Source organism: Ylistrum balloti, unplaced genomic scaffold (assembly GCF_031769215.1).
Source record: "Ylistrum balloti isolate Yb309-2 unplaced genomic scaffold, AGI_CSIRO_Ybal_v1 Utg370402, whole genome shotgun sequence".
NCBI classification, from domain to species: Eukaryota; Metazoa; Mollusca; class Bivalvia; order Pectinida; family Pectinidae; genus Ylistrum; species Ylistrum balloti.
Window position 1 is genome coordinate 525,857 of NW_026782275.1, and position 27,959 is coordinate 553,815.

A 27,959-nucleotide genomic window follows, 5' to 3' on the forward strand; every position below is an offset into this window, starting at 1 on the left:
GAACACTGCATCTAACAATTGTATTGTTCTGTTTACTACAATGAACACGGCATCTAACATTTGTATTGTTCTGTTTACTACAATGAACACTGCATCTAAATATTGTATTGTTTTGTTCACCACAATGAACACTGCATCTAACTATTGTATTGTTCTGTTTTTTACAATGAACACTACATCTAACTATTGTATTGTTCTGTTTACTACAATGAACACTGCATCTAACATTTGTGTTATGTTCTGGTTGTGGCCATGTTGAGAACGTCTGACTTATCCTTATCGCTGCAAAAGTAAAACATTATGTGATACAACTTTATATAGTATCATTTAGTATCAACTCCTGTTACTCTCGTGTGCCAAATAAAAGTACGGGGCGGAATAAAAGTACAGGGGACATCTATTTATACCTCTGATGCTACAGGTCACCAGTTACGGGGGTTGGCAATGGAGTTTTCCTTGGGAAAGAACATTGATTTTTTTTCAACTGTGGCGCGGTAGGCGAAGCTCGCCTGCGAGCTGATTTTTTACAAGATTTTTCAAAAAACGTACAGACCCAAATAAACATTGTACAGGGCGGATTTTTTCCCAGAAAAAAATAAACGTATTTGGCACAAGAGAGTATGTACAAACATATTTTGTATGGTATTTTATGGCAATAAGGCCTTGCCTGGTAATAAGCCCACCCTTGAATATTGCTATTCAGTATGATTACATAATTAATATAATCTCTGGTCTTGTATGCTGATCACAAAATATGTACTTGTTTATATTATTGAATGAAATAATGTTAAACAGTTTAATTAATGCTGTTGTAATAAGCCCACCCCTTGATTTTGAATTAGAAGTGTTTAATTGGCCCCTGAGGTCCTGTGATAAGCTTACCCCTGACTCTGAGTCAAAGGTTGTGTGTTGATCCCCTGAAGTCCTGTGATAAGCCCACCTCCTGACTTTGAGTAAGAAGTATTGTGTTGGCCCATGAGGTCCTGTGTTCTTTCACTAATATCCAGATAAACATATATTTTTTTACTAGATATTGTTATTCTTAAAACTGTTGTGATCATATAACTAAAAAGGAATTGCCACCAAAGGTTCAGTGCTAGAAGAAAACGCTGTCATGTTATCGCTTTTTGACAGCTGTATATTTTTTATCAGTAATTGGTATTATAAGACTGGATTGTATTTTCATACTTTCAATACAAAGACCAATAGTAATTACATAGCTGTTGGTATTAACAGGCGTAAATATCTCAATAGACCACAAGTTACATTATGGCCATCAATACAGAGAAAAGTTGATACTGGTATTAACAAACTACCACATTATGATGTAATACACTTGATAAGATAAGGGGAGATAACAAATATTTAAAAAGTATATATACTTGAAACATTCAGTAACACAAGGACAGATAACATATATATATATATATATTTATATATATTCAGTAACACAAGGGGAGACAGCATTTTTTCAGTATTGTCCTCTATATAAGAAGACTATCAAATTGTTGGCACATTATTTTTTTGCAAGTCTTTTTGAAATTTTGTTGTTAATGACCAGAAAGAATTATTGAGTGTAGTGTTTAGTGTAGAACACTATGGATTTTTTATTTGGACTCAAGATTAAAAAAATATGTCGGATGTAGCCTGCTGTGACTGTCATTTATGATTCCTATGTCACGTCATACATCAGGAAAAATACGATAAAAGATGACTCTATTTGACTGGATCCTGAGGTTAATGTAAATAAATGATATAGAAGCCCAGAAATAAAAAAAGTTACAAGCATAATATAGCATGTTCTACAGAGTGTATGTCAGACTTAGGATCAGATATAAGACTGTAAAGTCTGGTTATGGCCTTAAGCAAAGTTTTCTCCAAGTTGTATGCAACTTACCAGATGTTTACAAAACTAACTTATTATCAGATGTACATAAGGTTGTTTATTACTTTATGATTTCAGTGATATGTCCTCTTTGTATTTACAGTGTACACATACTGAGTGGCAGTCATTTTCTACAGACCTTCCTTCACATGGTACAAGTATTTGTCAGCTATTGCCTCATGTTGGTGTTCATGACATACAATGCCTGGCTCTGTATAGCTGTCATTCTTGGAGCTGCTGCAGGCTACTTCCTGTTTGGCTGGCGCCGGTCAATTGTGGTGGATCTTAACGAACATTGCCATTAGCTTCCGGGAACAATCAATGCTTCCAAGTTGTGATTATAATTATCTATTGTTTTGACATTGTAGATTTTACTAAGAGAAAAATCTTTATGATGATGAAAATGTATCACAAGAAAGATACTTCAGAAATCATTTATGGTGTTTAATGGGAACAGATATGGGGTGAATCTGTGGGTCAGGGTTATTGATGATAAAAATGGGAAAGGAAAATGTGTTCATGATATAGTGAGGGTTTTAGTTTTGAACAAAGGGATGGATTGAAAGGATGAGTGTTAAATTGGTGATAATTTGTGACTGAGGGAGTGTTTTGTAGCGGCGGAATAGTTTTGTGTTGTTTTGTATAATATTTTAATCAAATATTTCAAATATCATAAGAGCCAGAATTAATGTAGTTTTGGTAGAAGATGTATCAGAATGTTATTGGAAACTAGACATTTGATGAGTTGCATTTGTTACAGGAAATGCTTCCTAGATATGTGATAGAGTGCAAGATTACATAGAAATGCATTGTTTAACAATGCTGAGGTACATTTCTTGAAAAATATATTTTTATGAAAAACCAAAACATGTAAAATAATATGATATTGCAAACACTTAGATTTTTATATTTGATTTCATCTTTTTGTTTTCTTCATGCTTTGAATTGCTATGTAGAACTCTGATATAAACAAACTTTCATGAAGCTTGTGGTGTCACCTCCAGTTTCAAGAATAAATGTGAATTATATGACAGGTTGTACTAAAAGTACAGATGATATATATAATGTACTGGTAACTTTAACCATGTAATTTACTTAATGTATAGTGACTACTTAAATTTACTGTCCTTCATACACTATTTTTTTTTTTTTTCAAGAAATGAAATAATTAACAAGTTGTACACATATCTCATTTAAATGACATATACTCAGTTTCTAATGTGCAGATACATTGTTAATGTCATCTATTCTCTGCCAATTGGATATTGATACTTAATACTGTATAGGTTTTCACTTGGATCACATCTTGTGTTCTTCAGTATTATATCAAGAGTTATGGCCCTTATAGATTTAAATTATACCAAATTTCCAAGGTTTGGGACAAATGTTAGGGAGTTTATGTCAAGTTCCAGAATAGGGTGAAAACAGATTACTATCAACTATAATTGTAGAATATATGGATGAAAAAAGTAGTTTCTGGAAAATATGTAAAGTGACACTGACAGGACACTGAGTTTTATCCACTGGCTATAAATGATGAGGAGATCTTGTGAAATATGCTTATATATTCTTGAAATTGATGATATTTTATTTGATCCAGAAATGATGAATTACGGAACATGAAACAGTATTTTTATTGTCATTGACTCACACAGCCTAAGACTTCTTCCAGTAGAGGAAAACCTTACCTGCTTCCAGGCGGACAATCCATTTAATGAAATAATGGAAATATTTCAAATTTATCAGAATCACTTGTACATTACACATTGACTTAGATTACTTGATATTCATTTACAAATTCACATTGTTTTCAAAAACAGCGATTTGCATGTAAAAGCAGGCAAAGATTCACAGAATTATTTGTATAGCTTTCAATGCAAGAATTGTATTAATGTACGCATTAGTGATGTTTAGTATTTTGTTTATATAAAAAGGATTCACTAGCGGTATATTTTTTTATTCACATTTTTGTATATTAAGCATTATGTTATTTCATCAACTATATGTTTGATATAGTTAGATGACATGTACATATAAATTGTTTTTTGTCTTTCCTTCAGAAATGTTCATTTTCATTTTTATTTCCACTTTGATTGATATGCAGCGAATTCTGCGAAGACTGACCTGATTAGCTCTCTCTAAAATGAACACAATATATTAGCACCAATTAAAAAAAAATTGGATTATACAGGTTCATTGTGTAACAGAATTAATGAGATACAACCAGCATGTGAGTTTGTTGTATCCTTCCCTAAACAGCTACACACACTCTCTCTCTCGAGCAATATATAACTGGAGTTTTCCATCATCTAACTAATAGTGGATATTCAGATAAGACAGCAGTTTTGAACATAAGTATCAACCTGCTGAAAATATTGATGGAGAAAATTTGGTATGATGCTTTATTTATATATTTATAATTTTATTTGTAAATTTTGGAGCAATACTACTTTAAGGTTGACTAGAATACGAGGAATTATATCCCTTGTATGTCAGTTGTATGTAACTTATTGAACTATTAATAGGAAAGTAGGCTCTACTTAAACAATTTTTTCTAGAGTTTTTAATTTCTTTAAACTCTGAAAAAAGTAGAAATTGTTACATTTTTGAAAAGCTGAAAATATTGCTTTGTTAGATGAAAGATTTTTGAAAAAAATTATCCATTCATCATAAACTTGAAAGAAATCTTTATCTCTTACTGAAATGTTTTTGATGCAGAAGAGTGTGAGTTCAGATTTCTGGTTTAAATCTTTATTGTCTGTTTTTACAAAGTGATTTCTCAAAAAAAAAAAAATGGTCATATGTTTGACAGTGAAGGAGATTGTAACAGGTTTCTAATACTATTTTATTACAGTATTGATGGGTGGAATCACGTCTTATCTGATGAATGCATTTGACATTTGGCTTCAAATGTAAATGATGTTACGTAAACACTATATAAGAGTATAATTAAACAGAATAAGCTGGTCATATTTACTGTATTTACACAGCAATAACCCTATGTCTCAACAATAACACATATATATATCACTTTCCTGTGTTCCTGCAATAAGCCCACCCTCTAATTTTGAGTCAAAGTTATGTGTTGAAGCCTGAGTTCCTGTGATAAGCTAGTCCCTGATTTTGAGTCAGAGGTAAAGTGTTGGCCCTTGAGGTCCTGTGATAAGCTTGTCCCTGACCTTGAGTCAGAGGTAATGTGTTGGCAGCTGAGGTCCTGTGATAAACCCAATCCCTGACTTCGTGTAAGAAGTAATGTGTTGGCCCCTGATGTCCTGTAATAAGCTATACCAACTCTGAGTCAAAGGTAAAGTGTTGACCCCTGGGCTTATTGCAGGATCAGTATGGTAATCACGGTTAGATTCACTTTGCATGCTCACTAAATAGAAAACTAACCAATTAATGAAATGTTCACTTAAACAATAGAGAGTGCTGGTGTTCATGGCGTTCTTGTGTATTTATGTTGCAAGAGGATCCACTTCAGTTAACTATGGATCTGCCTTTGAACATCGTATAACTATGTACAGATGTAGACAATAACTGCAACATGACAATACCAGTACATTGTTCTATTATAATATGTTGGACAACAACATGAGGATATTATTAATTTCAGTGCAATAGTTAATTTCTTTTGTCTCAGAAACACATAATTTTAACAATGTCTGATCCAATTACATTAGTTTAACGAATAAGTTATAACAGACACCAAGCTCCAGTAATACAAAATATGTAACATAGCCATTACTTTTGATAATGGAGGTTTCCGGTATTTTTTAATTGGTATGTAAAACCGAGGAACCAGTGGATGATCCTATATCACTTTCTATGTAATCTAAAGTATTTCTTTATATTTCATGATGGTGTAGCAGTACTCAGACGAGTTCCTCCCATGTTGTCAAAAGTATTTCTTTATATCTCATGATGGTGATAACATACTTAGACGAGTTCCTCAAATGATCAGTACACAGGTTTTATTGTAATGTCACTACCAAGCAGAAATAGTCACTGGGAATATTTAAGAACTTTACCATTATATTTCTGTATACAGATTTCTTCATTTATTGAAATGTTCATTCAACATGCCCGTTCCATTCCAGCGTTTTGAAATAACAGTTGTATCAGATTTCACCCTTGTCAGTCAACCATATGAGTTTTTTCAAAGATTCAGACAGTAATCATTTATGATGCTTTGTGTTTAGGCAAAACTTTTTCAAGCTTCTTAAAAGTTCATCAATTTAGACCAAGATGGTGCGGATAGTGTTATTTTTTGTTGTAATGTCTCCGGTACTTTCTAAAATTCTGTTATCTCAATTTTGGGTGAAGATATGAAATATAGAAGTATAATCCTGTTCTGATCATTCTCTTCGAAAATTGTTAGACTGGATTTATTTTTCTGAGAGTCCTTTGCTGTTGTATTCAAACTTTCAATCTTGTCCAGTTTTAAATTTCTCTCTTAAAAAAAACGGAGGAATTATTATAATAGCACCTGAAGTTCTGTTTTCTGACTGGCATTTTGATTGGAAAATTATCATAAAATATTGTTATATATCATATTTTCATGCATTTTGGTACAAAATTATACTTCACACACATATTACTCTTCCCTGTAGTTATACGGATTCTTCAATGTCACTGAAATCCAAACAGATACAGGACAAGACCATGCTGTTTACTTCGAAGTGTTTGATAATAGGCATCATATGTTTTAAGAATGGGATCATTTCTGAAACGATATTTTTTATTTATATTATTGATTTTAAAAGCTGTCCAATCAAAACTTGTTACTGGATAAACCAATCATAATACAAAGAAAGGTTTCCTTGTTGATGAGTGGGCATTCCTGTTTCACAAGACTCTTGATTTATAAGAAATAATTTCTTTTTACTGCTAAAAGTTAATTTTGTGTTAATAATTTTTTGTTTAATTTGTATGGTTCATGTTGCAGGATTTTGTTGATTATGTTATAACATATGTCTCATATATAAAATGAATATATTGAAACAGACCAAGCCTTTTTCTTACTGACATGTTGAGTTTACTACAAGGAAGTGATAGAGACTTCTGTACATACAAAAACTTTATATAAAACCTGTAAAACTTTTGAGAACTTTCATCTTAAAAACTTTAAATTGAAAGCATTCACTTTGAAGACTTCTAACTGAGCGTCTTGATATAAACCTGAAAGACTTTTGAGAACCTTCACCTTGGACTTTTAATTAATAGCCTTCACCTTAAAGACTTGTAATCTAGAGTTTCACCTTAGACTTTTAATTGAGTTTCACATTAAAGACTTTTAATTGAGAGCATTCACTTTGAAGACTTCTAACTGAGCGTCTTGATATAAAACTGTAAGACTTTTAAGATCCTTCACATTAAAGACTTAATCAAGAGCATTCACTATAAAGGCTTCAAACCGAGCGCCTTCACAGGGAATATTCCTGGACCAAATATACAAGGATGACCTAACAGTCACCCAACAAAAAAGACCTACAAAGGAACAGTATTAAGATATCAAAAGTATGGAATGGTTAGGACCGTCTCGGGATCATTACATCTTGATATCCCTGGTGCAAATTTAAAGTCTATTGTAAACAGCTCGGCTCAGATAAACCAAAACAATTATACAGGAAAGATGTTGATGGATGAAACATGATGGCTAGAGGTCAGATGACTTAAACAAACTTGTATATAAAGGGATCCATACAATACTAGGTGATTAAGAAAGGTGATAATGTATTTGTAAGAATCTAATCTTGACTTGTCAAAATATATCAGAGAGAGCACTTTACAAATAGATGTATACGCCAGATCTGGCATTTATCAACATGTCATAAATGAGGATTGAAGTTATGGACTTGACAAGATGCTATTCAGAGAAACAAAAAATTAAAAAATAACGAATAAGTTGTAGTCGTCTGGCTGTTTTCAGTGCAGAAAGGACTGTCGATTAGGCTCTTGGATAAATACATAAGACAAGTACATTTTCCATGTGTTTCGTTATAAACCAACATTAACACGAGGTAAAGGTTAATGTGACATTTTCAAATACCATGTTGATGAATAAACACAATGACAATGACAAATTAACTGAAAATTTTAATCTGTTATGAATGAGACTTTAAATTGTGTGTTGTGCATTAGCAGATCTGGTGGACCGATGTCTTGTCTACAGTAACATTTGTAGTATCTTCAACACAAAGTTTATCATCTATCACAGTTTTGGTGGTCTCATTGCACATCACATTTGACTCAGTTGATAAATTGAAGGGCGTTTTTGTCTCTTCACACAGAACATTACTCTCAGCTATCACATCAGAGTCGGCAAGCACGTTTAACTTGTCCCCAACTTGAGATTGGTCTTGTAATGGTGAACTAACCACTTCATCTTCAGAACCAGATGAACTACTGCTCGAATCAGAATCTGCAACATTACAATTTAATAAAGAACTTGCTTTAGAATTTAAGTACAAAGAACCTTGTCAATCATCACAATCATAATTATGGTTATTCATGAAATCTGTTTGTACTGGAAACCATTTCTGCAGTCTATAAAAATAGATTCTGAATCCACTTTTACATGATAAGGATGCCATTGTGATTCTTTCCACCTCTTCATCTTATCAGGATTACTTCTCAGATGAAATACAATGTCACATTGGCCTGATAAATCAAGCAGGGACTGAACTGATCAGTCAGCATACTTAAACAAGTTCTGACTACACACGTGGCAAAGAGTGATATTTAAAGATGGTGATTAATCTACAATTTATTTTTTGTCTTTATTGTTAAAGAACAATGGGTCCCACAATGTTTGATTGAAGTTCTTTGAGTCCCAAAATTCTACAAGTACAAGACTCCGGACTTGTGTGCAGATTAATCACTTAGAGAGTACAAAGTAGCATGTGAAGAAAAATCCAACCAGCTTTAATTTTATCTGTTTTAAAGATCCAAGGAGCCTATGACCTTCTTCCTTTAAAGACCTTTAAAAACAAGGTCACTTTGTTAACAATATTCTCAACCGGGCCACCTAATCTAACTGATTCAAATTAACAGTCACAAAGTCAAATGTGTTGAAATACAAACAACTTCTTAAAGAGTATAGAGGCACAGAAGCACGCTAAGATGTCCGGCTAAAGTGTTTGATTAAAATGATGACATTAAGTTGACATTTTATCAAGTTTAAACATGGAAAGATCTAAACAATCTTCTTTGACAATAAAAAGGTCAACTGTTCTGAGTCAGTGATATTTTCCTCAGGCACCATGAGAACAAATTCATTTGGGGTTTGACATCATTGAAACAGCTAAGATCATATGAAGGGGATACCCATGGATGATGGGTATTAGTAATCTCATATAAAATTATAGCAGGTGATATTCTGATTCAAAAGCAATTCAACACTTGCACAAAAATCACACTGTTGATCATTACTAATCCCCTGGATCTGACAGTTTTGTATTTTTTAAGATTAATTAGTCCAAGGAGAGTAGATATTAAGCAGAGGTCAAGTTATTCTATTGAAATGATTTTTTTTACATCCAGTAACATGGCCCTGACTAAACTAGTGAATCCCCCCTGCTCCTCCCGCCGAGTGATTGTGACCTTCTTTTGCTACATGACTCTTCTAACCAAGGCGACCCCATAACTCAAGTATGACATAGATCTATTTACCAAGATATTTTGATTTTTGGTCGAGTCAAATGTTTTATGTGCATCTTTATACTCTCTATACAGTGTTTAACAATTTTCATTAAACTAAGGTTTATATTCACGATGCTGTAATTTGACACTCCCTTTACTCTACCACCACTTACCTTGGACATTGTCTAGAACACCGAGACCTTGACACTGGTTCTACACCACGACTTAACAGAGACTGTGTTTAGGACTTGAGACCTTGACACAGGTTCTCCACCATCACTTACCTGAGACAGTGCTTAGGACACAGAGACCTTGACACTGGTTCTCCACCACTACTTACCTGAGACAGTGTTTAGGACACTGAGACCTTGACATTGGTTCTCCACCACTACTTACCCGAGACAGTGTTTAGGACACTATAGCTGTCACAGTGATCCTTCAGAACCACATGAATGATTGGGTATTCCACTATACACTTCCCCACCAGATTTTTCTGTAATGTCTTCTCCAGGCAAAGCTCATAGAACCTGCAAACCAGGCAATAAATGACAAAAGTAACAAGTGAAAATCTCTGTTGTATGATCTTTTATGAATTTTCTTGAAGCATCCTTTTGAAAATTTTAACAAAGGAAATCTACTTTCTTTCATGTTTGTTCTTGGCCTAAAAATTGACAATGTTGAGATACACCATTTAATAATTCAACACCTCAGTAAAAGATGGAAGTGTTCCCACTTTGCCTTATGAACATCGCTCTTGTATATTTGTAAGTATCAGTAAGGAACACCACACCTTCTACATTGTTTCCTCACTAGACCTTTCTATATTTAACACTTATTGTATCTACTCATTCATTATCATGCCTGTCTCTGATTCAAGCACTGACATTATACTAAAGACAAGTTGTGAGGCACCAGATCAGAAACTTTACATACATGACATCATTGGCTGGTCTCTCTTCCACTTTCATAAACAGTCGACAGTTATGCAGCCCCTTTTGGCAGTAAGCTTTGAGGGCATGTTGTTTGATGGGGTCAGATTCTGTGGGGTGGACAAAATCCTTCAGCAGTTCCTCCATAGACAGGTGCTCTGATAACCTGGAACAGTTACAAAAGTCAGAGTATGTGGCTTCTCCACAGCGTGTACCGTTCAATCACATGGATACACACCGTACAATTCTATAGTAATAATTTTTAATGACTCTTTATATTTTCTCAAAATGTTTAAATATGTTATAAAAAATTCCATGTAGATGACCATGAAAAATACAGCTGATCTATCACTACCACCACAACATATAGAAAAACTGTCAAAACCATTAAAAGTTTGAAAATCTTCAGCCTGTTTAAGCTTACATTAACAGTAGTTTCTGAACTGAAAATGGAAATCTGCATTATCATTTGATCTAGACGAACCAACAGGAGTTTTACCTTTTTGATGTATATTTGGCTTCAGATTGTGGAAACAACCACTGAACATTCCATAATATGGTCTTTAACCTGTAAAACAAAAACAAAATAGTTTGACCTACTTAAATCTTCACCATCACACATAAAGGTGTGAGAGAGTTTGTCGCATAGTCATCAAACAAAAGAAATTGTAGCAATTATGCCCTGGTTGTTAAACCTATTTTACGATTCTAGTAAAATTTGACAATGAAAATATTCTAGGATCAAGTGTATTTCCTTTGAATTTGTATACCAAGTATCAAATCAGTAGGTGAACTTTGAACCGTCCATGTTTACAAGAAATACTTACCTTTATAAAAAAATATTTTGATAATTATAGTACAATAAATTAATTGCCTTTTAAAATAAAGGACATTATGGACATGCAATGAAATCTTAACACAAATGTATCAGTGATATTGAATTTTAACCGTAGCATGCATTTACTTGAATGTATATGTTTACAAGTTCAAATTTTTAGTTGTACATCATGATGCCTTTATTCTGTCTTTAGGAGTGTGTTTTCAAAGAGCATATTATTTATTTTCGGCCATAATACTGTTCTTCAATTTAAATTAAGTAATTAACCTGTTTAGTAAATATCTGATGTGACTGAGAATCCCAGGCTGACACAATTTTGTATCAATATGAAACTTACTTGTGGTGGTACATAGTCAGGTTGTGCTTTCGCCTTGCCATTGGATAAGGCATAATCTTCAACTTTATCCCTCTTTTCCTGGCTTCTTTAACTAACGTGACTAGCTAAATAACAGAAAAGGAGAGAGAGCAAAATTATTTGAGAAGAGACCGTGTCTTTCTCCTTTGTTTTAATCTCTTTTTTTATATACCTTTTCATTGGAAGTCACTTTGAACAAACCTGTTATTGATCAATACAATACATGTACATGACGATTAAGGATTGTTTGTGGCAATTTTACAATGCACCAGTAATCAAACCTGGGAATTCTAGATCTCATTTCATATGACACTAGAGGTATATTGTACAAAAAGAAAATACTTCAAAGATTTCTTACTTCAGAAATAATAAGGTATAGGAGCAAGGAGCAGCCTTATAAGATAAACACAGAATATTTCATCAATTGTGAAAAGATGTTCTATTACTGTTTTCCCTGGATCTGATCAATTCTACGACATAATCAATCTACATTAACTTACAAAGTTGGGTTTGTTACTTCTCTGTTTAAGCGGGTCTCTTTGTGTACTATCTACTTTTCTGTTGGTTTCTTCTAAGAATCTGTAATCTGAAAAAAACAATCACAATGAAACCGAAATATGATACAGGGTAAGAGTTATCTTTCTTTAACAATCCTTGTGTAAGTTCCAGTGCAAATTAAACTTTATAAAATTACAAGTACTTGCATATGAGATACATTTTTCCATTTCCTTTTTTCAACAAACCATTTAGAAGATTTCTGTCTGAATATTCTTTTATTGCGACAAACTCTGTCTTCTTGCGTTGTCCATTACAGCCCTTGTCTGCTTTGTGGCGTTTGACACATGGAAGTGAGCAGGTCTGGGCCATACATCCAGGACACTTGTACTTTGCTATATTCGCTGAACAAATTTCACACTTCCTGTAATAAACAAAAGTATTTACAATTAATAGACTTCCTGGAGAGAAGAGATTGCCACTTGCCACAACACACCTAACAAACATAACTCTAGCTGATGTTCTGAGATCTCGGAAAGCTGTATTTACAGGCTGTGGTCGTCTTGTAAATTTAAGTGAGTCCTGGACTGAAATATCAGTGTTCCAAAAATCAACGACAATGACACGTTATGGTAAGCTTTTCCAAATGTCTATCACATGAAAACTAAAGAAATTCTTTGGTATCAGACCATTACCAAGACAAAAAATGAGATCATGGATAAATTGTCAGAGCCCTTTGGACCGAATATCTAATTGTGGCCATTTCATGAAGCTGAAGCATATGAACAATTGACCAAATGAGCGTCACTTCTCACTGGTTGATAAAATGACTCTGGTCAGTGCTAAGTCAACACTAATTGCAGTCTACAAGTGAATGAGGCCCAGGAACATTATGTACAAGGATTAGATGACTGCAGAGCATGGGAGCTTTGATGACTTCAGCGAACAAACACAAAAGCTAACAACAAATAAGGCTCTAATTTGTCTAGTTTCCAGTCCCTGCATTATACATCCTTGTCCTAACCCTGAAGACAAGAAGTATGCATAAGGCAATTTTATTTTGATGATTTCTAACTAGTAATGTCATTCCTGTTCTAATCATTGCTGTTCTTTGTAAATTCTGTGCACTTCTGATCCAATATAGATAGGCAGACTCAAGCATCTCTACGGCTTCTTTCATAAAACCAAGCTGAAACTTTCCAGGTGGCATAGAATTCTAAAGCTTAAAATGCAGTTTCAGAATTTCTTGTCAAACATGATATAATGTTATGGTATATGTATATTGAGGAAAAGTATGTGTGAGCATTGACCCTGCATCATGCAAAAAATGATATTGTTGTGGACTTATAGAGACAAATGCCAGAAATGATTGTCTGGCATCTGGTTCCCTGTCAAATTGGTTCTATCAGACAGAGACAACAGCAAGCTCCCCAGTGCTAGAGGCCTGCTATTTATCCAGGTGGTGACCTGCTGTTGATACTTCAGAACATGTGAACCCACAACAGCATTCAGCAAGTCATCTCAAGCTGCACTTGCTGAATACTCTGCACTCCAATCTCACTCCCAATCTATGCCCTGTTTTTCTCTTCCAGATTTAGCCATTATATCTGTTTCAACCATTTATGCGAAAGCAACCTCTGATTTAGTGATAACACTAAAAAACAAAAGTGCTATCACTGAAATCCATATGACCCATCATTTCAGATGTATCTGATAATTTTTGGAGGAAGCATGGAATAAATCTTACAGTATGAATGCATTTCAACAGACTCACCTGACAAGTGCTAGATCATAAAACATAGATTTTTTGCTCTGTTAATCTGAATACTCGTCAATTACTTAAAATAGTGTTGTGTAATCTTAGGAGAGACATGTAATAAACATTTATAGCCATATCAAATCACATATAATTGCTGTAATGTTTTTATCAGTAGGTTAAACGCCACTGATGTAATGGTAGATAATGATGGAAGTCAAAATCTATGATCGAACACCCCATTAAAATATCAAATATTCACTGTGTGATGTTGTTCTATTTAGTGATATTCAAACCTCTCCTACACAAAAATCTCTAGAGACCAGTTTCCTGGTTAATATTTTGCCATTTTTGGTGAAAATACAAGAGATAAATAAATTTTTATTACATTGATCAACCCCTGAAATCACCGATCAGCATATCAGTTTCTATGGAGGATGATAATGACAAATGTTTTTGGTTTGTACCTCTGATGCAATATTGTTCCTTTAAGTGAGATCTTTTTCTATGAATATTTCAGAAAAATACAAAAACTGAAGTATGGAAACTTTTCACAAACTCATGTTTAATTTGACTTGTCATACGCAGTAGGTTTGACTGCACAATTGTCTGTTTGAATTCAAATGAATATGGACATAGTTTTAGAGCTTTTCTTATGGGTAGGAAAGTGCCTTCATCCCATCCCATAATTATCATGCATCATGAGTGGGCAAATTTGTAGTTTTGTGTAATATAATATTTTAAGAAACTAAAATGGGGAAAACCACAAAATTACAAACTATCCTATTTTACGCCAGTCAAGATATGTATTCGTCACTGAAATTGACCAAAACCATTTAAAACTTAGCTTTTTCATTTTTTGACCAAACTCATTTATTTTGTTAGGAAACATCATACAACTGCGAAAAATGAAATTTATTTGCATAAGGAAAAGTACCGAAAATAGATGCAATGCTTCCGGCCTATATATTACGACAGTACAGTTGATTTGTAGTAGTCAGCACTTTCAGCAAAACAATATTCATGTGACACGTAACGTTAAAAGCGATTTTGGCTTTTTAGCAACAAATCCTTACTCTAAAACTAGCGTATAATATACTAGTTTACGTATAATACAAATTAAGTGTTTCCCTAGATCTGTGAGTGTTAGAGCACTTCTATCTTCGAGCACTGGTCATGTTTGTAAATCTGCATGTACCTACATAACTACCGATGCGTAAATAATTCTTCACTAATTTGCGAAAGACACTGCTGATCTGTTCTCATGTTACGTCTGAATTCTTTCCCCCTATGATCCCATCCAAATACATGTTTACAACAGAGACATTCACACGTAGGTAACATTTCCTATGTCGTGAAACATCAAATCACTTATCAAGGTGAAGCTAAAATGGATATTCAGAATCTACACATAAGTCCAATGTTCTATTAATGAGAATTTGAATGAACTATTTCATAATGACTATTGGCAGAATATCAGACTCTGGGATCTACTTGCTTCATTTTGTTTCGTCTGTTCGTGGCTTCTCGCAGGTTTGTTTTCCTCTCGCCATGTGCTTCTCGTTTTTGATGACGTAAAGGACATATATCAATGACGTAGGGGCACCTGTCTCTCCCGGATTTCTCTGCGTTTTACGTAATGGCTGTGTTTAACGATGTCGAAGGTTAAGGTAAACGCCCAAGAGACTACGATATTGCTACAGCAGAAGACATTTGCGCGCGAGCGATGGGATGCTGTCAGCTGTCAACTGACGATATTGACTGAGATCCCAGGGCCAGCTTAGCCAGTATTGGCTCCACTGAGTAGAGCAATAGAGATTTCTACCAAATTGTATTTCATCAATACACTGTGGCTTTTTATTCATGTACATTGTGTGTTCCGTTTTATTGCCGACTGAGGGTACACCATTTCATTCTTAGATTATTGACCTGTGCATGCTGCTAGGCGAACATTAGCTTCTGTCATAGACAACTCGTTTAGATACCTACCGGGCCAAACAAAAACTAGGAATGGACTCAGAAAAAAAGCTTCATCTGTTTAATGGACAGTCATGATCACGTGTCGCTAAAACCTCAAGCTTGATGTAAAGAGGTCCTACAGTTATATAGTCTATTGCACTTGACATTACAAAGGAGTGGAAGTTGAGAGACAAACTATGAAAACTAGTCAAGTGACAGTTTTGTTTATTATGATAATAGGCCAGCTGACATTTTGTCAGAAAGTATTGAAACCAAAGAATTTGACAATTGGTGGGATATTTCCAATGTCTGGAAGTTGGGCTGGAGGTATAGGATGTCTTCCTGCGATAGAAATGGCCCTTGAAGATGTGAACAAGCGTATGGACATCCTGGAGGAATACCACCTTCACATGCAGTCTGATGATAGCGAGGTAAACATTGGCCTCCTTAAATGAGTGGCATACTTGTGTTGCTGAAGTTAGTGTTATGCTTTTCTTGAATCAAATTGCTACTATGTGTTGTGATGATGGCTGAAATTGACAGTAACTAAGCCCAAATAATGAAAAGGTTCATATATTTGCATTTAACAGTTATAATGAAATTATCAGGTAATATGTTTTTAGTTCTAACTACGATGATTGTTTTAAAAACTTGTAATAGACTTCCTGCATGTGTAAAAGTTGTAGAGATATATCAAATAATACTGAAATTAAAACAGTGGGGAAAAGGAAAGAACTGATCTTGTGATAAATTCATTTAATAAGTGAGTCTAGAATGAAAAATCTTAATTAAAAAATGTAATAAATCTGCAAAAGTTTAATTATTATGAACTATCACAGCAAACATGAAGAACCAACAGTTTTGAAGTTTAATGAAGAAAAAGTGTTGGTGACATAGATGTTGCGTGCAAATATATAATTATAGCTGAAATATCTATTTATATTTAAAGGCACTTCAAATGTAACACTTTGTTGGTGTTGAAAGACCTATATATATACTATAACATGATAGAAATACCAAAATTTTAAGACAGGATTGTGAATTTCTACTATCCATTTTCCATACAGGCTTGTGGATTATGACACAAGCAATGGAAAGTTTTCAATTTCTATGACAGGTAGAGATTAGTGAACCCTGAATGTTAGTTAACACCATTTCAAGAACCAAATATGCATTACCATCATTCACATTTATATAACCAATTTTGGTATTTGATTTTTTTTTATAAGATCTGCTGTTGGCTTTTATTGAAAACAGTGAGCAAGTCAGTATGAACTGTTAGGTTTATCAATAATTAAAACTTCAAAATGTCAGCAGATAGAAAATGTGATTACAAAGATGGTTTAACCAATTCATCTTTCATATTTTTTTCTGACAATATTATATCCAGCACCTGTATCTTTTTAAATCAAGTTTTGATGACTGTTAAACATTGCTCATGAAGGATCTTGGATTTACAGCTTATCAAAAAAAAAAATTAAATACTTGATCTGTTTCCATTATACTTGTGATGTAGGCTAATAGGAAAGCTTTTCAATCAACTTCTACCCAAATAAAGTTAACTATGTAGATAGTCATTTAGGAATCTTAAAGTCTTTAGTCTATGTATTAAAGAATGCTTGTAATGTTAAATTAAAACAACAAAAAAATATGTGTGGTCCAGGTGGCTGTTTTCATTATCTTTTCATATTTTGTGGTTGGACTGTGAGAAGAACATACCTCCAGTATATTATCTGTTATACTGGTTTCGTTAAACTGGAATCACCCCATCTTGAAGTCTGCAAATATTGTCTGGACAACCTCTCCTAGAGTTGTGAAGCAGTTTTGATGAGACTTTTACAGGAATATTCAGGGCCATGATTAGGTAGATATGCATGAGATTTTTTTTTTTTTCACTAAAGTTTTTGGTTGCCACGGCAACTTGCTCGGCCATCAGAAACTAGATTTCTTTTGAGGAGCCATTGCCTCGGCCCAACGATCAATTTTATTCAATCTTGGTCAAATGATGCAACTAAACAAAGTCTATGATTTGACATGTTAGGTGTTTCCAAATCATTTTTTATGAACAACTGAATGAAGGGTTCTGTTTGCTCTAAACTGGGATGTTTCTCATTTATAATCAGTACATAAGGGTTTTGATGGATGACAAATGGTATCTGTATTAAAAAATGATTGGTTGCCATTTATTTGTCATTTTAAGCAAATGATATGTAAACTGTTTACACCTGCAGGATCTTCCAGGTGATAGTCTTAGTTTTTTCTAAGTGGTTTTATTGATATACATGTCAATATTATAGCTAGGTGGCAGTACAGATCTTCACAGTATTGCAGATGTTGATATAAATCCCAGCTTATTGGAAGCATAATTATGTCTCAATTGTGTGGATTTTGAAGATATAGATTGAAATAAACCAAGCAAGAAGAAAGTGTCTGGTAGAAGTGATTTACAAATGTGTCCGACTGATTGACCTTAATTCAACCATGTCTGCTTGATTGGTAGATTAGGCACTTAGTTGGATGGTTTAATGGCTGTTGTGCCAACACCACAAAGTTGAATCTGTGGTCAAAATAACATTACCAGTACCAGTCACACACATCACACAGGCAAAATTGGAAAACTCTTCCACCAGTATGACCGGTTGAAATGAACTTACTGACCAGGACAGTTAGTTGAGACAAAATCCTAAATCGTAATTCTGTGTGGATGCTGAAAAAGAGGAAATGATGCATTTTGGTAATAGGATCAGTCGGATGCCACATTAACCTTGGTCTTCCCAAACTGACACACTGGTCACTTTATTGATTCATCGATTGTAGGTACAGATGCTGGCTTGGTCAATGAAGTAATGGATGAGGTTAAAACAGTGTGGCCTTGCAATGTACAATCAAGCTTAGCTAGTTAATGAGACCTCCTTCTGTGTATCAGATTTAAGGTTGAAAATTCCTATTGCACTGCCTACTTACAAGAAGTTTGTGTTGTTGTTTTATTCCTTTACCTATGTACACAGAATTTTTATTTGTTTCCTATTCATGAACTCAGACTTGAGATGCCAAACTTAAGTTTAGAATGTCAGATACAGATCTCAAGGTCAGCCATGGTTACAAAAGAGCCAAAGACATATCACATTTTTATGGTAGTGTTTGTGCAAATTACATTTTCCAAAGAGCTGCTCTTTACTTTTTCAGCAAGTCATTCCTAGATCTTGTCCCTTTAGGTCAAGGTCACAGCAATCATATATAGAATAAACAGGATTTTTCAGCTGTATGCTAAGCAAGGATACAGTGTGACAAAATGATATCAAGATCATAATGAGAACATGTTGAATTTGTGATTCAGGATTTTGCATTTATAAGTCTGGTACACAGACCCATTCCCAATTGAAAACTGACACTGTATTTTCCCAATTTTTGGTCTGCATTCACCCGATAGGGGTTTAAACATTGAATTCCCAGTCATTACCTTGTTATGTTTGCTATATGTGTTCTACTTAATAGAGGATGAAAGAAATCCACTGCAATATAACTTAACAACCTTTAAAACGAACAACAAAATAAAGGAATTAAGCAGCTTTATTTTATTATGTTCCGGCAGAATGGAAGAAAGATGGGGGCTCAGGGTAGGAGACATTAATTCAGATGGGCTTTTCCAGACATAGAGAGAATTAAAAATACATAAATTTCCATGTTAAGCATGAAAAAAGATACTTATATAGTTCTCCTATTGTTAATCCTTGATTTATATTCTATTTGAGATAACAGGACAGATGTAATTGGTGAAAAACATCTCACTTTATGGAATAGCAAATGTGAAATATCTTATTAATAAATGGACAGGTGGCTTGACCCAGTTATCCAGAATTTACAAAAGATATTAAAAATCAAAGAGGTTGTTCACATGAATTGAAAAATAATTGTTTTCGTCACTAATATTATTGTCTAATGTTAAATTATATGCTTGTAATTTTTCTAGTGTTCTTATTTTCTTTTAATTTTTTTTTTACAGTTTTTTTTTCTTTTCTTTTCTTCTTATTGTTGGATTAACTTTGTTAACTATAGTTTTAATGCAGTGAAATAATAAAGTATATGAATACAATTCCTTTTCTGCATTTTTTCCCAATTAAAAAAAAACCAGGTATCTGTGAAATGATGCTAAAAAAACCACTGCTTTAAGGACATAAAAGACAAGAAAATAAACATTGATTCTAAAATTATCCTAAAACTAACAGCTCATTTTAATTATGATTGTTTAGATTGATGAAACATCTAAGCATTTTTTATATTTATTTATTTATTAAAACTGTTTATTTTTCTTTTTATCATTTTTATTTCAGTTTTTAGTTATTTCCCAAAATTGATAAAATGCTGATGATATTTTCCCAATTTGTGAAAAATGCTGACGATTATTTCCTGATTTTCTGAAAGGTCCTGTTGATTCATTAACTGTTGTATACTTTTTACCTCGGTAGAAATCAGCTTTACACTGGTCATTTGCCTAATGAAGATATCACTCATAATGTTCTGTCAGGTTATGATCAAAGAACTTTAATTTTGTATTTACCAATATTATAAAAATATTACAGCAATCATGCAAAGTAGTTTGTATAATTTCATTATAAATTTTTAATGTTACTATAAATGATATATGTTTTCATAGGGCTCAAATTATGTGGTTTTTCAAAAATATACATTTTCATTGGCGTTTAATATTATGGATAAATCTTGATGACAAAATTCACTATTTCTATAATCCATGTCAACATATATCTGTATATCATTCATAGACAGAAACATTCATAGCTTTAGAATATTGACAAATTCACTGAGAAAAAAAACCCCGAAAAACATAAAAATTAGCAATTTTATGGTTGTATGCTCTGCTTTATATAAATATCAGAACCCTCGGATCATTTTCCATGAGCAAATTCATGAAAATTTGTGGTTTGAAATTGAAGTGACATTCTGTTGGAAAAGTTAAGTTTCTAGATTGATGAAAAACAAATGGGTATAATTACCTATGTGTAATTCAAACATTAACCCTGAATATATCCCAATAAACAGCTTTTCTCTAGACCCATCAATTAAAAGATAATTGTAAAGATTTAATGAATAATTAAGAGATAATGAATATAACTGAGGAAGAGTTCAGTTTAAAACTTGTTCAATCTAAGGAGCAGTTTTTACCATCCATACCTGATAGAGGCTTTTTGGTTGCAATCGATCACTGACACAACTATATGAATATTGCCAGGACAAGAAATCCCAAGGGGGTTTGGGTACCATAGACCAACACAAAGTTTATATGCTGCTGTATTTCATATCCTCGATTAATTATGTTTCTGGGCCTGACATTTTCAGTGTAGAAGGTCTGATGAAAGAGATTGAAAAAAATAAGCTGTTCAGTAGAAACCGATAAAATCACGTTAGTATTTGATCCCCAGGTCAATATCTTGGATATCCTTATATAGTGCTCTTGTTTCTGTCATAGTATTGAATGAACCCTTGTTAAGTTCACCATTTGCACAATTTTATGAAAGTTCATTCGCATGGCAATGATTTGTTGTTGTAGTATGAAGTTTGGTTCGTACTGAAGACTCAAGTTTTCGATAGAAATGGATTCTTGCGATTAGATATTGAGTCTTTATATTAAGACTTTAATTAATATTTATATTTAAAACATGTTAATGAACAACTGCTGTGCTGTAGTGTTGTGAAGGGATTCATAACCCATAACTTTAGTACTGTATAACACAATTTACTTATTTATATATACATGAAAGTGACTGGCAGACTTGGAAGATTGGCTTTGATAGCCTATGTTTTGTTTTGAAGTGTGCAAACCTTTATATGCCAACATGGTACACCAGGGAGAATTTGTGTGAGAAAATTTTAAATGTCATGTGCAAATTGTGAATGGCACATGTCATTTCTACTTGATTCATAAGGAAATTTAAAGAAGTTTTGAAAGATTGATAACGAGAAGGAAAATAAGCAAGATACTCTTTTCTTTGTACAGTATGTGGTATTTAGCCAGCTTTAAATTAGATATGGTATATTTGTAAGTTAAGATCTTCAGTCTAATAGGAATCACAGGTATAATTGTAAGATAATAAGATATAACCTAAATTAGATCATATCCTTGATTTCTTGTAGAGATTATGGCAACTGCATGGGGACTCTTCTGAACATTTTTACTTTCCCCAGAGATCCCAACTTATAACCATAGTTATAGTAGGTGTATCCTTTGTGTCATTTAGGACAGCCATGTTTGCTAAACACAACATTGATGAATGATTTGTATGTGAAGGTGTTAATGGCATTTTGGAATTGCATAAAGACCTTGACAGTGTGATATCACAGTTCATCTTTTTACCTTTCCTGGAGAATACATATATATATATAATTTTGATTGTTATTGTCCTCACATGATCTAGATATCAACAAAGTTTGCAAAAAAAAAAAAAGACTTTGATTTAAATTAAAGGTCACAGGTGCTAGATTTCTTAGAAAACTTTGAATGACTTCTTCTGATGAAATAAAATGGCCCAGAGGCACGATAGTATGCTCCTTGGATGCAGTCTGACAAAGTTTGTGAAAACAAATGACCTTGACTTATATTGAAGGTCATAGGGATCGGCCAAATTTATTAAATCACTTAAACAAGTTCTTCTCATGAACTAAGAGGCCAAGAGGCATGATATTTGGTTGGTATGTTCATGAATCTCACCTCACCATATGAGACATTTTTTTTAACATGACTGTCTTTCTGAATAATGAATTACTGGTAAGACCTCTCTGGATGCCTTGTTTAAACAAGGTGTTTTTCTCGCCTTTGACAAGATCAGAGATGATTCTTACGTAAGTGTGACCATCTGGAAATGTTTTTTAATCAAAATTTGTCCAGTTTTGACAAGATCATTGATGATATTTACGATAAATGCAGTCTGGAAATCTTATTTAAGATTTTGTCTAGTTTCAGCAGATAAATCTTAATAAGAGTAAAAACTATAAAATACATTTTAAATCAGTTGTGAAGACATGATTTAGTAGAGTATTACTTGTGATGATTTTTTTTTTTTTTTTTGTAGTTCATGTTCTGGTGAATTTTTCCTGAATATAGAATGTTGTCATTTTGCATTTGTTGAGTAATTTAGGCTTTAAAGTTTACATCTTCTTTACAGAGGGAAAAAATCCATTTTAAAAGTGGCTCCAGAAACATTCAGATATTGTCATTTCGATGATGTTTTTATTATAAATTGTGGTCAAAGGTCGAGACCCTGCAGGTGACCTAAGGCTATAACCGGTAGGAAGTCTTGTTAGCAAATGGATAATATTGTGCATCATTCTTGTAAGGAAATCTATTAGCATTGTATATATTGATGGTGCTTTTAAGTTTGAAATGATGCGAAAAAGCCAAAAAGGTGATTTTTTCTTGTACATGCCAATTTGATTGATGCTTTCTTTTGAGGATCAAGGCACACCAAGTTGCTCAACAGCAATTGATTGAAAATCATGCTAGGAATGAGAAAGAGATTACCAGACTTGCTTAGTGAATAAATCCAATTTAGGCGTAAGTCTGTCTGTATGCCAGACAGTTGTGTCTATATCACCTCCATAACATCACTTCCTTGATGATCTTACTGCTTATAGCTATTGGGACTTCTGTAAATTTATCAATTTGTTCAATGCATATTAATATTTACACAAATATTGAACCCAATGTCAAAATCAACGATGAGGCTAATTTTGTTCTGTTCTGTAAGTAATGTCAGGTTGACAGGATCATCAATAAAACTCCGAAGTTGCTGAAATGAGGGCGATAAACCAAAGAAAGGTGTACTTTACAGACCCTTGAATGTTCAATGCTTAATAAGGTTAATAACCATTAAACAAATTGGAATGCCAATCAGCATTGTAAACATCTAATTCAGAATATTTTCAAAGAAAATAATGGTACTCTTTGTATACATCAACCAGCCTCCATCAAACCCCAGAATTGGGAAGTTATTTTGTCAGTTGTTGACATCTTTCCTGAAAATCATAATTTTGGGAACAAACCTAGAAATATAACCTATGACATGTAAATACTGAGATGTTGGAAGCAGGATTGCTACTAACTAGAAAGGAAACATTCAGTAAAGGGAAATTGAAATTAGCATACATATTAATCTGCTTAGTAGAAAGCTGTCCTTGCTGATTATGACTCATGTACCCATGGAATTCAGAAAAATGATATTGGACTATTTTTTGTTTACATTAATATAAATATTTCTTGTTAAATACATTCTGATTTTGGGGATATGTAATGTAAGGTCGACCTCCAGTACATGCTTTGGTCGGAAAACATCATCCGTTAATACAATATTTCTTTTATAAAATATTACTTTATAAAGCTGTAGATTTCAATAATATAACTGTTCAGCTGTTATTGTTGTGCAACATAATCCTAAACAATGACACTTTTAGATAGAACAACAAATTTCCTTCTTCTGAAAATCAAGTGCATTAGTTATAAATGTTTTAACTTCATGTATAAGGCTTAAGCAATATTTGGGATTATAGAATGCATATGATTCAGCAAAAGGCCATCAACAGAATTTAAAACATCAATATTTTCAAGGCTCCACATTCACAATAGCTCAGTTTGTGTTACCACACCTAGTGAAAGAGAAAGCATTCTAATGTATTATCAATAGATCTGTAATTGGATGTTAGCATGTTGTTTATTCAGTGTCATCATTTATCAAATTTCTATCTGTTTGAAAAGAATTGGCATCTAACTTAAATGGGATATGGCTCAATATCTGGATATCATTTCCTTATTTTCATAATACAGATAGAAGGTTGTATTCTGTATTATAATTGGGCATAATTATAACATGGTCATATTGACTTGCCAACTATCTTGACTAATATCTGCTTGAGTCAGCTGTACTAATAAACATCAACAGCTGAACAAAGAACCAGATGGTAAAATAACAAACTGATATCTTTTACTTGGGTAACATTGTATTATCTCACCCTATCTAATCCCACCCTAGCTAACTAATCTCACCCTAACAAATCCCACCCTAGCTAACTACCGGTAATCTCACCCAAGCTAACTAATCCCACCCTAGCTAACTAATCTCACCCTTACTAACTAATCCCACCCTTGCTAACTTATCCCACTCCAGCTGGCTAATCCCACCCTAGCTAACTAATCTCACTCTAGCTAATCCCACCCAGCTAACTAATTTTATCCCAGCTAACTAGTCCAATCCTTACTAACTAATCCCATCCTTACTAGGTAATCCCATCCTAACTAACTATTGGCTGAAAGAGATAATTTAATGAAGTTGGAGTGTTTCACGATACATTACAAATATCGACACTCTGTAAGAGTAGAGATCATGACTGTTTTTACAATGATTTCTGAAAATTTGTGAACTTAGGATTAATTTTCTTATTTCATGATTATTTAATGTTACAGGGCTCTCGATCTGCCAGATTTGGGGCCAATATTCGGCCCCATTCCCAATGCAAAATAGTATCTTTTTTTTCCCAATTTAGACCCAAAGTTTTCCAAATTCTAAGGAAAAAACCATTATTTTTCCCAATTCTAAGGGCCCCAGGCCCCAGTCCTAAAATGAGGTGTGAGAGCCCTGTGTTACCAATTTATAGATTTTACACAACATTTGATTTTCCTCCTCAGCAAAAGCCGATGGACTGTTTATCCTAATACAGTAATACTAATGGTTCACGTATTTAGCTTTGACTGGTACATGTATGTACACCCAACTACTTTTATAGATAAGCTAGTTTGTTGATGCTGCATGCATGTGAGCTGGAGGGATTAAGATTTTTTCCAGTAATGGTCTTTTTCAGGGATCCTGTGTTCTGTTGGATGTAAACCCCTTTAATGTTGTTTCTGGGTGATGGAAGTGACATCGGCTTATTTAGCACCTCTTTAATTTATTTTCCTGAGTCACCTTATCTTATATATATAGATGTAGGAAAAGGAACGACTTCGTAATTTTATGTAACTACTATAATTTTGTATTTGTTGTGCATTTGTATATCTTTACTTAGCACTTGATGAAAACTTGGTCTCATTTGTACATTGCTTTCATTTAATTTTCTTTTCTTGTCAATATGGATTTTCTTAGCGTGTCCTTAAATTATCATGTCATGTGTATTTAGCTATCTGCTTGTAAGTTTGATGTTATTAAGCTAATGACTGGTATTTGACATGTATTTAAAGGTATTTAATTTGATTAAGAATTTTAACACCTATCTCATAATAATACAATATTTTTTTGTACAAATATGTCTCAGCTTCTCCCGTATCGTTACGAGTCTAGCAAGTAATGTCTCAAATCAGCTACTCCTTATATTGTTGAGGGCCTAGCTAGACATCGTCAGCTTCTGTCAAATCACTAGGGGTCTAGCTTAGTGCTGGAGTATTGTCTTGTTGATATCAAATATTCTCAACACAAGTTACAGAGCCTCTCATATATAGTTGAGGGCTTAGCCAGACATACTCAGCTTCTTTCATATTGTTGAGGGCCTAGCTGGTGCTTGAGTATATATATCTCTACTTCACTAATTTCACTGGGACTTTTTAGCATCTTGTTCCTTTAATTAGACTGTTAAGTTTAACATCGTTAATATTTGTAGAGTTAAGTGAATGGCTCCTAATATGCCAATTGCCATGTAATTTTGCATAATGTGGAATTAACTGCGAACTTCCTGGTGCTTTTGTTGTATTTAAATTGTGCTTTAAGATTTTGTTTAAAATCCTGCTAAAACAATCCGTGTTAAATCTCAGTTTCAAATTGTGTTATGACTTGTAAGCCTGTAGTCGGTTAAGGATGATACTTTTCGGTCCTCAAGAGCTGTGGCTGTCTTTTGTAATCTTCAGTGGAAAAACCATGCTTACCAAACAAAATAAACCAAATTGAATATGCTGGAGAATTTGTGATGTGTGAATGTTTTACTAAATTGGAATACATATGGCTTCTTTACATCAGAAATACCAGTGCCCCATAGATCTTAACAAGATTGAATTGTGAAATAGACTTGATTTACATACATCTGATTTAGAATTCATTTATTTGAGTTGTGAAATGTCAGGAGTTGGTGACGGTGCTGGATTTACATCTTTCTGATTCTGCTGTATTGCTAAATCTTGAGAAGTAAAGTTGTGATGCTGTATTTCACCGTAGTCTTGATTTAGATCCGTGATTTAGTGGGAGCCTGATTTCTCGAAAGATCATTACAAATTACAGTATACTTGGATAACTCCTCATTGATGATTCCCTATGGATCATTAGCAAGTGATCTTGTCAATGAACCTTCCAAGGAGGGAATGCACTTTTACCAGTGCTTGAAATCAGCTGGGCATGATTCTGTTTTAAAAAAGTGCTGTTCATCGACCATGCTATTACTGACCATTAAGGAAGAAAGGAATCCATTTTACAGTAAACTTTGACCTGAGATTAATGAGAAAGAATCCATGTAATAAAATCGAAAACATAAATGCATGTATGTAATGTGTAAAGTTAAACGGTACTATCTATTTAAGAATCAAGATAGTATGAATGATATTCTGATAATTAATTCCCATTCGGTAAATCAGTTCGAAAATTTAGCAGGTCATACATCAGAAGAGGAAGTGTGATGTGTTCTTATGATGGAAGACTTAATTTAGTGTTCTTCTGGAAATTATATCTCTCTATTTCTTTATCTACACATGGTTCATGCAGGTCTAGTAGAAAGTGCTGGAATTGAGGTCATGCTTGAAATGCTGGAAAATATGTGTACTTTAGATAGGTTCAGATGTTTGCTTATGTGTATGGGTCAAAAAATAATTCTGATTGGATATCACATGTAGGACAGAAATTAAATTCAATTAGTATGTATTTGACACAGGGGTTACCTCAACATTGAAAGTATTAAACATTGAATTTCTGTAGCAATCACCTTAATCAGCTAGAGTTCGCTAACTTCTTAGATCAACAAACATTCTCGAGGTTAAATTTGTCCATTTGAAAAAATTTTCAGTATTAAGGACAAAATCTTGATGGCATTTTCGTTGAATTCTTGATTGTTTGCCAATGATG

General features: G+C 33.5%; 3 protein-coding genes across 6 annotated transcripts in view; 2 read left to right on the forward strand and 1 right to left on the reverse strand.

Annotated features, from left to right (window-relative positions):
* LOC132554413 (high affinity copper uptake protein 1-like) overlaps nt 1-4,536 on the forward strand; it is a 30,811-nt gene extending 26,275 nt beyond the window's left edge. For all 4 annotated transcript variants that reach the window (XM_060218727.1, XM_060218731.1, XM_060218728.1 and 1 more), the window contains one exon: nt 1,989-4,536. In XM_060218727.1, the coding sequence (XP_060074710.1) occupies nt 1,989-2,190 (202 nt within the window). In that variant the 3' untranslated portion in view covers nt 2,191-4,536. The remainder of the gene's footprint in view (nt 1-1,988) is intronic.
* A 3,432-nt stretch (nt 4,537-7,968) lies between these two features.
* Nucleotides 7,969-12,841, reverse strand: LOC132554422 (box C/D snoRNA protein 1-like). Its single transcript, XM_060218740.1, has 7 exons — nt 12,392-12,841; nt 12,149-12,234; nt 11,631-11,734; nt 10,955-11,023; nt 10,460-10,621; nt 9,923-10,053; nt 7,969-8,306 (listed from the first exon to the last, which is right to left on the reverse strand). The coding sequence occupies exons 1-7, from the start codon at nt 12,648-12,650 to the stop codon at nt 8,023-8,025; spliced, it is 1,095 nt and encodes a 364-aa protein (XP_060074723.1). The 5' UTR covers nt 12,651-12,841; the 3' UTR covers nt 7,969-8,022.
* Nucleotides 12,842-15,862: 3,021 nt separating this feature from the next.
* LOC132554418 (gamma-aminobutyric acid type B receptor subunit 1-like) overlaps nt 15,863-27,959 on the forward strand; it is a 167,997-nt gene continuing 155,900 nt past the window's right edge. Inside the window, exon 1 of the mRNA XM_060218737.1 lies at nt 15,863-16,289. Within this exon, the coding sequence (XP_060074720.1) occupies nt 16,056-16,289 (234 nt within the window). The 5' untranslated portion in view covers nt 15,863-16,055. The remainder of the gene's footprint in view (nt 16,290-27,959) is intronic.